Source organism: Papilio polytes, unplaced genomic scaffold (assembly GCF_000836215.1).
Source record: "Papilio polytes unplaced genomic scaffold, Ppol_1.0 DF823980.1, whole genome shotgun sequence".
Taxonomy (NCBI): Eukaryota; Metazoa; Arthropoda; class Insecta; order Lepidoptera; family Papilionidae; genus Papilio; species Papilio polytes.
In genome coordinates, this window is record NW_013525224.1 from 2,533,422 (window position 1) to 2,547,164 (window position 13,743).

The 13,743-nt window shown below is 33.0% G+C and overlaps 2 protein-coding genes across 2 annotated transcripts; both read left to right on the forward strand.

Annotated features, from left to right (window-relative positions):
• Positions 1 to 3,286: 3,286 nt before the first annotated feature.
• On the forward strand, positions 3,287 to 10,532 carry LOC106101615 (protein kinase 4-like). The gene is made up of 2 exons (XM_013280904.1): positions 3,287 to 3,512; positions 7,126 to 10,532. The coding sequence occupies exons 1-2, from the start codon at positions 3,492 to 3,494 to the stop codon at positions 10,381 to 10,383; spliced, it is 3,279 nt and encodes a 1,092-aa protein (XP_013136358.1). The 5' UTR covers positions 3,287 to 3,491; the 3' UTR covers positions 10,384 to 10,532.
• Positions 10,533 to 11,873: 1,341 nt separating this feature from the next.
• On the forward strand, positions 11,874 to 13,280 carry LOC106101512 (tetra-peptide repeat homeobox protein 1-like). Its single transcript, XM_013280762.1, has 2 exons — positions 11,874 to 12,049; positions 12,132 to 13,280. The coding sequence occupies exons 1-2, from the start codon at positions 12,038 to 12,040 to the stop codon at positions 13,071 to 13,073; spliced, it is 954 nt and encodes a 317-aa protein (XP_013136216.1). The 5' UTR covers positions 11,874 to 12,037; the 3' UTR covers positions 13,074 to 13,280.
• The last annotated feature ends 463 nt before the right edge of the window (positions 13,281 to 13,743 follow it).

Genomic DNA, 13,743 nt, shown 5'->3' on the forward strand with positions numbered 1-13,743 from the left:
GGAGTTATGCCGTAACACACATAAAAAAAAATAAAAAAAAAAATATACCGACGAATTGAATACCTCCTTCTTTTGGGAAGTCGGTCAAAAAGATGAAACCTAACTAGTTCTTAATAACTTAATTTTTTCGACGTTAACATTCTTATCATATGCTGAAATATTTATTTTAATGCATCTTTAAAAATACCCTAAACTTAGTGTCGTTACATACGAGTCAGTTAACACGTATATTTAACTCATGTTGACAAAACCCTGTCCTAAGTTAAAAAAAACCTTTTGTAGATGGTATGTTCATGTGACTGATCTGAACTTAAAATTCAAAAGTTCACAGGCGCTTAACATATAAGAGAGGAGAATTGACCCAATCTTTCAGCATTTGTCACTTTTGCCATAAAATCATTAAAAACATAGAGTTGATTTTAAAGAAAATTATTCTTTGGTTGGACCCAAATAATCAAACGGAATCGGTTAAATAAAAGCTTTTATAACAGTCAGTTAAAAAAGCGCCTACGATTAGTATACATACAGATATCTCATGAGCTTTTATGCTGAGTCTTTTTGCGTTCGAAAAGAAAAAGGTGAATAAAACACCAACACATTATTATTTAATTATTCTACACGAAATTACGCCATTTATTTCATATAGTCATTTCTGTTGTAGTATTAGACATCTTCCCTTCTTAATTTTGCAATAAATAATATCTTTCTTTTTCCCTTTGTAACCGACTTCAGAAAGGAGGTTTTAAATTCTTCCGTGTATTTTAACTCACAAATTATCGCGGCAATATTATCGTATCTTAAAAATGCTAGCAATAATTTGAAATTAAGTGCGATTAATGTCACAGTTTCATTGACATTTTCCACTGGCGTTAATGTTCACAATCGTTTCGCTCCAAGCCATACAGGGCGGGCAATCTAATAAACAAGATGGTATACGTCCGTTTGCCTTCAAGGCGTCACATGATTGTACAGATAAATACAGCTTTGTAGACGAGGAAGTACTCTGATTGCCTATAGATGATATACTGCCTTAGATTGAGACAATTAGTTGAGAAATTATACAAAGAAAGTTGTAATTTAAGGTAATTTGAAAGTTGTAGCAGCGCAATGTAAGGAAGTATTCTTTACGATCCTCCCCGTCTTCGCACGGATTCAATGCTGATACGAATATGTGTTTAATTACGATATCTCATTAGAAACCTCTAAAATTTACAATATTTCTTCGTACTTAACATTATACGTGTATTATACATATAAATCTTTCTCTTGAATTACTCTATCTATTGAAAAAAACTGCTTCAAATCCATTACGTAATTTAAAAAAAAATCAAACAAAAAAACGGGACCCACCTGCAAGCATTACCTTTCGGATAAAAAAAGAATTATCAAAATCGGTCCACTAGCGGCGGAGTTATGCCGTAACACACATAAAAAAAACATATAGACGAATTGAGTACCTCCTTCTTTTGGGAAGTCGGTCAAAAATCTAAGTATACATAGGGACAGACAGACAGAGGGAAATTACTTTACATTCGCGGAAAAGTTATAAAAGTGTAAGAGTTATTTATTGTTTAGTGCTATTGCCAATAAACTAAATATAGATTCATTAACTCATTTTCCTCTAGTTCAGAATTTTTGACTTTCAATCACTAAAAATATTAATAACCATCGAAGACGCTAGTAGCTGTTAACTATCACCGCTTTTCTTATTTTGAAACCGTGTAATTATAATCTTACGAATAATAAACATAAGCCATGACTAATGAGCTAAATGTAGAGGCGGTGCTCGTACTATCAGATGACCCTCAATAATCGCTTACACGAACTCTACCGCGGCGTGTCGATAGCGAGTAAAGGGTTAAATCGTTGAATAGTTCAACATGTTCGATGTTTATCAAGCTTTCTTTTATACTACATGGTAATACTATAATTGCATGGTTTAAAAAGATAGATAACAAATTTTATAAAATTTATTTGTTCAACTCTTTTCTGAAATATTTGTAACGAGCTGTTGCCCGCGACTTCGTCCGCGTGGTATTAGAAAACATACAAACTATATAAATTACAAAAAGTTACGTATACCTCGGGAACCGGACATTTCTCGGGGATGAAGCTTATCCCATGTGTACTCCAGACTTTGTTTTATATCAGTGCCAAATTTCAATAATATATGTTGAACCGTTGCAGAAACATCGAGTAAACATTAAAAAACTAAAGTAATGAATCCCACGGAAACCGAAACTATTCCCGGGATAAAAAGTAGCCTATGTGTTCTTCCAGACTATGCTCTAAACTTGTGCCAAATTTCATACGTCCGTTCAGCCGTTTAGGCTACAAACGCTAACAAACATCCATCCATCCATCCATCTATCCATCCATCCATCTAAACTTTTGGATTTATAATATTAGTAAGAAGTAAGATTAAAATATTTCAGTTATTTAAAGATGTAACGACTAGTTCTTTTACATTATTGATGGGCGAACGTGCGACCTCTGAGTTACCATGACACTTATGTTAATGAAGATATATGAAAACAGCACCTTGTGGAAACTTTCATTTCGCAATGTCATTACACAATGAGGCGGCCTAAATTGCTTAAATAGCTGAGAGTTCAAAGATCGGTAAAATGATATATATGTTAAGAGATGATAAAAAAACACTTTATTGGATGATATTTGACGACATATCCAATTCAAATAATATTTTTTATAAGGCCAATGTTACAACAGGACATTATATGTTTCACTATTTGCCTCTAGAGATAAGATTATATTGATTAAAGTACGGAGAGGAGATTTCAGTTCTAACTTTCTACGACGGACTATGACAATTTCTTATTTAAGTTTTAAGTTAAGAGTACACATTAACTTTATTTTTCACTCAAATATTACTAAAGTTAATTGTATTAAGTTTAGATAATTAACTCGACTGTGATAACATTGGCACATTTGGGGTTTGTCCGACCACTGACTGATAGAGTCTTAGATAGCTTAAAAATGACGTTATTGTCAGATAAAGGAACAAAATCCGATATTTCCATCACATATTTTACACGTTCGATTGTTATCAGATAATTTACAATTTGGTGGGACAGGCCCTGTCTTTTTTTTTAAACGAGTAGGACGGCAATAATTTTGTACAAGTGCGTCTACAATCAAAACCAGTTAAATAACTATGTATAATTATAAAAACGCAATATTAACATCGCGAGATCGTTCAAGATCAATTATCCCGAGAGTAACGTACGTACTCGTATTGTGAGTGCAGTATGCAGTTATTGTGCTGCACACATACAAGGTATTAACGCTCCGCTACCCCCGTATATAAACCTGGTGTAGACTAGCCTTGAACTTCATTTCACCACGACTGCAACGCTCAAGACCATAGGCAACCCTTATCCAGCGATTGTTAGAACTATGGTGTGAGATTGTGTTTGTTCTATGGTGATTTAAGTTCAGACTTTTTTGTGTTTTAGTGGTAATTTATAAATATGAAGTTCGTTAATAAAGCGGTAAGTAATAATAAATTGAAAACATAATAAATGAAAAATTATTGGTTATTAAAATTAAAAACAATAAAAGTTTTTTTAAGATAAATTATCAAGTTATGGATGTTTTTCTTAATTTTTTTTATAAGATTTATATGACAAAATTCTTTTAATTAATTACATATAAAGTGAGAGTCAATTACACTTTGATTACATGAGATATTGTCACAGTGAAATGAAATAGAAAACATAATGTGTATTCTATTGAATATTACATTTTCCACTTAATTTACCAATTTAGTATGTTGTAAATATTTACATACTATTTTACATATCAAAAAGATAAATACAATTGGTTTTAATTCGCTTAATACGACGGTGACGTAATGTTTTTTTCTTATGTATTATTTTAATTTTTTTTGACAAATGTAAGTTATTACTATAATCTGTTAAATTTATTGTATTTAAACCTTATCGATCCTGGACTGCTGTGTTTTTATAATATACTTTTAACGGATATGGAAATGATTTTCTTAACTTCTTAAATAACCAATCCTTAAGAGAAATCAAGACCGAATTTATTAAGAGTGGAACGGCTCTTATCACTTTCGAATATGTTAACATTGTTATGATATCGATTCGATCTTGATATTTCCTGCTCTAGATGGTATATTGTACAATCACATTGCACAAGTGTTCAGGAAATAAATATGCTGATATTTACGTAATCAATGATCATGTAAATTTGTTATAACGGCGAGTTTTCATTGTCGTATTACCTATGTAACTTATTACCATCATTTTCACTCTGCTTGAAAAACAGAAAAAGAGAACAAAAACAGAGGTAATTATAGAGCTCTATACGTGTACTTTGATAGTTTAAATTAACGGTAAGAATACTGCTATATGTATGAATACCATTGGTAGGAATTGTGCAATTGTATAAAAAAATGTTTTGTTTTGCTGGCAGACTAGCAGCCGGCTGTAAAAATTAAGCTAAAGATGTAAAGTTAACAAAATTGTTTGCAATTTTTGTAACGCAATTTCTCATGATCAGAATTTTATTTTCTATTTATGGAACAAGAAAGGTATAAGACTTATTCGTGACTCATAGCACGAATTGAAAGCTTCAACATATAAACATCGATATAACGACCTTTGACTTTGCAAACTGGCTACCTGATCTCTTAGTTAAATAGTAATTAATTAAATTATGTTATACTTACTATCTTAACGAATTGCATAGATACAATAAATAAATAAATGTCTATTTATTGTATAACAACTAGGAGTTGCCAGTTGTCAAATTAAATAAAGATATGCTTTTGTTTATTTTATCGATTCGGATGTAATAATCTTCAAAATAATCTGTTTAATTTAGAAATAAATTCTCGTATATTATAGTCAAATTAACATATTAATTGTATAATAGTTTATTGTTAAAATTAATATTATCATAGCTTTTATTGATTCATGTCGACATTTGCCATGTATTAATTGATAAATTCACACCAGGTAACGATTCTTAGTGATTGCGTGTAATTTATTACGGTAATAATGTTCAAGTGTGAATATCTTCGATGAATACCTTTTTATATTGGATATTGATTCATCTAACTGGCTAGTTAGTTATTGTTCTTTGTACCATGAAACTGTACTATGATTTCAACTCATTCGTAATACGTAAATTAAATTTATAGTAATTCGGAATCAAAAACATTGATGAAGTATACTTATGGACTAGGCATAATAAAAAAAAATGCCGGTACTTTCTCTGAAAGGTACCATATCAGTTGTCAAGTTTAGTGCCACCTCGTGTCCTTGTATTGATATGCAATAATTTACAAAATTATAAAAAGCTCCATCTTTTGTTATAACATAATCTACCTATTCTATATTTTTTTCAATATCTTATCTTTAACCAATGATTTATTAATTTGAACAAAAGATAAATCATAATAATGTTGCGAATTTTAGAAAGAATAATAAAATTATGATAAATCAATTATCAGTATAACAGTTGCTCGTATATCGGAAATTCAATTATAGACTGTGTTCGGAACTCGCAGCTATTCGCAATATTTGCATTTGCATAATTAAGTAATCAGTTTAAATCTACAATTACTAAGACAAGGATGACTAAAACAAGCATCTAATGCGGTCATCCCCGGGTCACTTTCTCCGATCTTACGTGATCAAATCGTAGGTATGTCGTGGTCGTGTCCCAATTGGGTGCAATGTCATAAATCTTGTACATTATATAATACTGAAATATTTCCGTTCCAAATTACAACGAACTGGTCTATGCAAATCAACTTCCATGTTTACATTAGTCGGGTTTACGCGACCAACTGGTTTTTATTTACGATTTTCACTATCACACGTAATGTAGTTGTATTTGTTCGATGAATTAAGGTCACTTGAGTGGTTGTTCCGATATTTGCTTCTATTCAATAGTATGATGTAGTAACACATTGTAACTCCCATTGACACAAGAAGTATAAAACTGATCTTTGTTTGTAATATTTTGCGGGTTTTTTAAATAATTTAACAGATTTAATTAAAAATTAAATCAGTATTAAATTTAGGTATTCGATAAAATATAAGCAAATAATAAGCACTGTTACTACGAAAATAAGAACGTCTGCCTTTCATCCATATAAATTAGACAGAAACAAATTAGTACATGTCAGGACAGCAATTTGAGTTTAATTACAACATAGGTGAGCTTGATGACAAATATTCCTTATAAAAAATAAAATTTCTAAGTTGAAAGTGAAAACTAGGAAACAAACCTCGCAATTATTTATATTTAAACTAAAAACATTTTCCCACCTAAGAGTAATAAGGATTATTTTGAAAACAAATGTATGAACACTCCCGACTTATTACGAAACATTGTTTTAGAAAATGCATATTGATCGAGTAAACTAAATGTGATGTAACACAAGGATATAGTTTAGTTATTAATCATAAAACAGTATAGATTTCTCTTCTTTTCGTTGAAGAAATCATTTTTTTAATCTACGCCTATTTGATCTGAGATATTATATAACGGTAGCATCTGTTATCCGCCAGATGGTTTAGAAAAACCAGTATTAGATAATTTGAAACTTAACATTTGTCCAATTTTACATATTATTTAACTCAGCTTATATTATTTTAAAGTTTCTACCTACGTACCAACACTAATGTGCAAATATTCGATGTTTTTGTTTTTAATTTTTCAAAATGATTTCATATATGACTTAAAGTTATTATATGTTTTGTAATAGACAACTCAGTAAATCAAGTGTCCCTAGAACTTTCCCAAGACCTCGAGTAAGGTAAGAGAAAGGATTGATCGCAAAGGGCAGGGAAAAGTTGTCGCGTCCTAAGGTTAAGACCATTGAAAATCGTGAGGCGCAACGATCTTTGACACAGACCATTGTATATGTATTGATCTTGAATTAAAAATACCAAAATATATGTGTACTGTAAACCAACCAAATATCTTTATAAGTTGTTTTGATTTGAACATTATATAGGTTATAAATTATTATGATTTGAAAACGACGTGTTTGTGTATGTAACGTTATTTAATGTTTATTATTTTTTTATTCCAATTTGTTAATTTTATTTTTATTTTCTATTTCAGATATGGATTCTAGTTGTATTTTTGATAGTCCAAAACGTGCAATGCCAAAATGGATATTCCGAACTGAATAATATACACTTGAAGCATATATTAACAAATCAAGAAGATGTTAAAACAAACTCAAGTTTCAGTACTGATTTCGACCATGGTAATGCTAAGAGCATATCTATTAGTTCTGTTAACGCCCCTTATGAAATGGTCGACAATGACAACAAATTTTCTGACTACGAACGTGCAGACAGGGGAAGAACTAGAAAGATTTATCGAATAAAAAATCCATTTCATCATCCAGAAGAAGAAGAAGATAGTCGACAAAAGGTCTCACAGGACAGTGAAACAGGAGCTAGTAACCAGTATGCGGGAATGCAGTATTCATTACCACCTGAAGAATTCCTTCAACAGATGAGAGCAGAAACTCAATACAATCAACAACAGCAACCGCAACTACAGCATCAGCAAATATCAACACCATCTTCTACATTCGGATACACAGCAACCCCACAACCACAATACCAATATTCTACAATCACCTCAAATTATAACAACGGCAACCAACAAAATAATTTAACACCACAATCAGAACCTAAGTATCCTCCTCAATTCTATAATAATAATTTAAATAGTTATCAATATCATAACACTCACTCCTTTGGTATAGAGGCAATACAAAGCACACCCTCATCCGTAACATTGTATTTGTCTACAAGTTCACCTAATAACCAATATAGCGGTACACCATCTACAAATTATGTATCAAGTTCTTCGCCTATATTTTCATCTAGTCCTGCAAATCCGCAATCATACATTTCTACAACGCTATCAAACATACCAACTGGATCACCCGCCCCCAATAATCTTAATAAGTACTTAAACGTAGAAAGAGATGTACATGGTTATGGAACAAATTTCAGAGATAGAAATCAAAACGTTTACGTAAATCATTTCGATAACTTTGCCAACGGTTACAAATTTCCGAATATGCAGCAACAATATCAGAATGAAATACCATCTTCAACACAGATGCCAGTATCGTCCATGAATCCCGATATCAGCCGCGATAATTGGCAAAACTCTATGCATTTAAGCTTAAGTAATTTGCCAAATTCAAGATCGGAATATACACAGGCATCACAACAAAACTTTCAAAGCAATTACCAAGAAAATCAGCAAAATACTAATTTAGATAATCCTAGTAATGATATGAACCAAATCGGTAGTATGCCATCAGCGAATAATGTTGTTCTGAGTATAGTTCAACCTGATTACAAAACGTACACTGGACTTAAGAACCGTGAAAAAGAAACAGAGAAACAAAAAAAACAAGAAGATGTTTACTCTCACGGCGATTATGGATGGAAATTAGAAGGTAGGAAACCTATAGTAAATTATGACGTTAATTTACCAGTAAACTATCCCAATCAACAAAATAACTTTCAACCTGACAGTAGTTCTTTAAGTTTTTCTTATCGTCAAATGGACAATGGTAAAAATTATGATTATGAACAAAACTCAAAATACAAATCTGAAAGCGTGGACGCGCAAGAATTTGCAAAAGCAGCAGCGAAAGCTCAAGAAAATATGAAAATTCAACAAGAAACTTATTTAAATAATTATATTTTGCATGCACGGTATCCCCAAAATATTTTGACGAACGAACCGGGTAATTTCATGATCTCTAACAATAACCAAAAGAGCTTGACAAACGAAAATACAAATTTCAATGGACAAGCCGACTTGATGACGCAATCGTCGCACTACTTTCAAAATTCTAAAGAAAGCATATATGACAATAAAGTAAAACAACACTTTGATCAAGAGAATGATCCACAAAATTTTGTCAAAATCCATGGTTCAAATGTACCAAACGTAGAGTCAAGACAACAAGATAGCGGCACAATGGATGCAAACAATCAATACTTTTCTTCAAACTACAGTAAAGACATCGATGAAAATTTAAAACAATTCTTGAAACCGTTTTCTGAATCTTATAGAATGAAAAACAACGACATGTTTTCACCAGACGGCTCTAGAAGGTTTCAACAAAGTTACGATAAAAAGTATGAATCATCTCCCAATTCTAACAGTGTATCTTATAAACCTGACTTAAATTTGTCATATTTGAACAGTTTAGGACAATCCAATACAGGTACACAAGTTGTAAGCAATATACAACAACAACGCTCCCAAAATCAAATATCATCCGATAGCAGCAATAGCTTGAAATTAAATGACATTCCATATTGGTTACAAGGTATAAAAAATATGCAATTTCCGCAATCACAATCTAGTGTCAACCAAGGCATTATTCCTACAGGTGCACCTTTATTACTTAATCAAAATATTGAATCTCATCAGATAGATGTTGCCACCAGTATTCTAACAAAATTACTACGAGACAAACAAATTGAAATGAATACTAAACAGGAATATGACGCTCAAAGAGAATCATTACTGCCAACTATAAATGGAATTAAAGTGATGAATCCTTACAATCTGGATCTCACAATGGTCAACGAATATTTAAAAGGGAAAACAAGTGACGTAAGCCCATCTTTTCGCAATCAATACAATCAACCAAATCCAGTAAGATGGGATATGTCACAATTAAAACAACTTCTGTTACAAAATGATAACGTAGGTCAGTACTCGGTTTTAAATAACGTCTTAGGTGGTTCGGGAAGTCCTTTTTTTGAATTACATACCGGTAATCGCCTTCCGTATCAAGGTGTAAAATATTCACGTAGTCAAGAGGAAGCGGAAACTTTAATACCCATAATAGATTCAGAAAATAATCACCCAATCGGCGCTGTGATAGAACAAGATGACTTGAAACATGAAAACAGAGAATCTATAGAGCCGGAGATAGAAGCATCTAACATTGATGATTTTCCAGTCGAATTTGAAAGTGACAAGCCGAGAATAAATCCAAGTTATAGGATGATCGGCAACAGATATAGAAATCCGAATTCTTTACTACCAGATCGTTATGCCTACAGAAAAACCCCAAAGATAGTTATCGGGGAACCTTATCCTTTACTAAAACCACCACCTATTCGTGGTCTAAAAGGTAGAAACCGGAACAAATATGATAACAGCCGTAGACAACGTGGTAATAAATATAAACTATCACGTATTGTTAAACGCGAACCTTTGTTAGAAGACAGTGATGATGACGTAGAAGAAAATGTACCTATACATTTACGACCATCTCTTCTTGCTGAAGACAAATCTGATATCACACAAAGCTCTGACAGTTAGTGATATTCTTTGAAAGAACATCAATTCTTTAAGTATACACTAAAGCTTTATACTAAACAAATTAACACTGGTTTCTAAATATGGTAATAATAGACGTATATTTTAATAACCAAAATTGCATTTATTTATAGTTATGTTTGTTGTAGCTAATTAAAATTAAATTTTGGTAATAATCTTGATAAATAAATCTAAAAACATCAAATTAGTTTAGTGTAAGTGCTGAAATCTTGAGATTTTTTTATTCCTTTAATTTTTGTAAATAATTTTAACATCTCCATTAGTGTGTAATATTTAATTAAATTGCTTATTTATGTGATAAGTCGTAAAGGTATTGCTAATTTATTAATATTTTTAAATAAGAGAAAATAAATGAAAACTAATTATGCAACTGTTTTTTATTTTTACACTTATTTCTTACTTAAATCGACTAATTATTTTGAATAATTTTTTTGACAGAACCTCTTTACAAGTAAAGATAAAATAAAATTTTTTTTTGGGAGCTAATTGTACCCTTTTACTTTGGGGGTCTATAGACTAAATTCTGACTCTATTGAGTTCGTGTGATTCCTTCCCTTAATAAGCGTTGAAATAGATAATGTTTATTTTCCTTTTACAAAATAATGTGTATCGTTTTACTTTTAACTCATCATACATCGAGAATTTTAACACTTGCAATTCTTTCAACTTGCGTGTGTTTCGCTTTCTTGCGTCTCCGTCGCATATCCCAGATGAATCATTAAATGTAAAACGCAATACTTTTTCTGTTACTCCATCATAGACATCTGTCGTTTAACATGTTGCGTGTGACGAGATGATCAATGGATTACTATTTCGCAATTATTAATTTATTTCAACGATCACACATTAATATTTATAAACACGTTGTAAAATATAATTATTAGTAAATTAGGTTGTAGGCTTCGACCAAGGGTATACTGTAAAATTAAGTTGTCATATCTGATGTTACAGATATGACAACTTAATTTTTTTTAATTTTTTTAATACATCTTTTTAAATTAAAGCCAATAATAAAACTGAAATAGAGGCGACTACCCTAATTTTGTACTATGAGGAACCTCATATACTACGATCTTCACAAATTAAGTTAAAAACGTATGTAAATCTTACTTCTTACGAGGAATATTGAAAATTCGAAAGTTTAGACGGATTAATGGATGTTCCTTGGAAATTTATGCAAAGATATAGAAAATTGTCTTCAAGAACATAGGCTACTGATTATTTTGTTTTTTTTTTTTCTGTAATTAAGTGCGTTGGCTTACGCTGGCAACAACTACTCTAATTCGACATATAATGCACAGATAATATAGTGTGGTATTGGCGCATAGATTTAAATAAAGCTACAAATTTCATTTCAAAGTTATTGATTTGGAAATCATACTTCATTAACATTAGTGATGAGCCTAAACACTTCATTGGGCCGTCGGTTAAGTAACTGATATTAAAATTAATTCAGCAAAATGTTCGTTAGAAAAGAGAGACGAACGATAACCAGTTCGTTGTCTCAGAACGCTTCGTATCACAGTAACTACACCGTGATATAAATATGAAGGAAAAGGCCGAAACCGCACAAACGAGCGTCGCTTGTTGGTGAAGAGACAGATATAGTTGTGTGGCCAGCGATTAGCTAAACAAAATGGCTACTTTTGTGAGTTGACATATTTGAAAATAAAAAGTATAAAAGTTTTACCAAAAAAATATAGATTTACATGATATCGTTTTTTTTTCAGACTAAATTGGCGTTTTTAGCAATCTTACTTAGTAGCAGCAATGCCGGTATCCTACATGGAGGTCACAGCGGACTCGCAGTGCCGCCGCCACCTCCTTCCATCAGCGCCTCGAGCTTCTCCCCGAGCAGCTTCCCATCGGGTTCTCTGCCTTCAGCTACGTTCTCTGGCAACGGCTTCCATAACGGTGGCCTAGCTCTTGAGTCTCATGGCTCTGGGTTCGATGCATCTGGTGACGCCGGGCCTGTTCTTGCCGCCGCGACTCTACCCGGTGCTGGAATAAGTGGACCAGTGGGAGCTACTTTAACTGGGCCTTCTGGCGCCGGCTTTGGGGCTCCAGTGAGTGGATCCTTTGGCGCACCATTAGGCGGACCTGGTGTGCCTTTGGCTGGACCTCTTAACTTCGGTGGTGGTGCTCTACCGGGACCCAAGGCTCCAGTAATTAATGAAATTCACGGACTCGCCAATAGCAACGGAGCACCAACACAGTACCGAGTACGCGATGAACCTTACCAAGTCGTGCGTGACGTCACACACAGAGTACCCCAGCCTGTACCCGTGCCCGTTCCCCAGCAAGTTCAAATCCCAGTTCCTCAACCCTATCCCGTCCAAGTACCAGTTGTCAGAAATGTACCAGTACCAGTTGTCAAGATTCAACACGTCAATGTTGACAAGCCCGTGCCTTACCCAGTGGAAAAGATCGTTAAAGTTCCAGTGGAGAGAGTTGTTAAGGTCCCCGTAGACCATCCCGTACCAATTGAGAAAATCGTCGAGGTTCCCATCGTAAAGGTAGTAGAGGTGCCTGTTCATGTGGTCAAGACCTACCCCGTTCCTGTGGTGAAGACAGTCCATCACAAGGCGCACGTCAGCCACGGACATGGACACGGCCACGGCCTCAGCCTGGGGCACGGCCACGGCCACGGCCACGGTTGGTCTCAATGGTAATCTCAGCTCGTCCTCAGCGCGACCAGTGTACCTCAATAACCTCCCTGCTAGTCTAACATTTTGTACATATTTGCCATCATAAGCTCATCGAGAGGCTGCAATGTAGGGTGATAACTAAGTCATTAAGTTAGGTCAAAGAATTGTGTATACCTTTTTCTTTGTAAATAGTAATATAGAATGTTACTTTAATAAAAAAATATCCAAAGACGATTGAATTTTATTTATTTACAAAATGTACTGTGATGCTGCCTTTTCCGAGTAACTGAAAATGATAAGCTAAATACTTTATTTAGTTTCTTACGAAGGAAGAACTCTGGCTTATGTGCCACGAAACGTGTACAAATAACTAATAAAGTAGAGTTATGTTTTAGCTATCGTATTAAAATTATACCAAATAAAAACTATATTGCTTTAATACAGTTATAGTCATCTACTTATACTTATATATCCAAACACAGTCGCACCTTCTCGAGACAAAATAAAGTACTAAATGGTAGGGCAGTATTGGAATAGAATTTACAAGAATTCATAATTAAGACAACTTTTAATTTAACGTTTTGAGAAGCTTTAAATATTTTTAATTTTACCAACTCTTTTCTAAAAACTAATTTTGAGAAACCTCGTATGCCTGTAGAATAAAATAAATAAAATTTTTCGCCTTTCGTTTGGT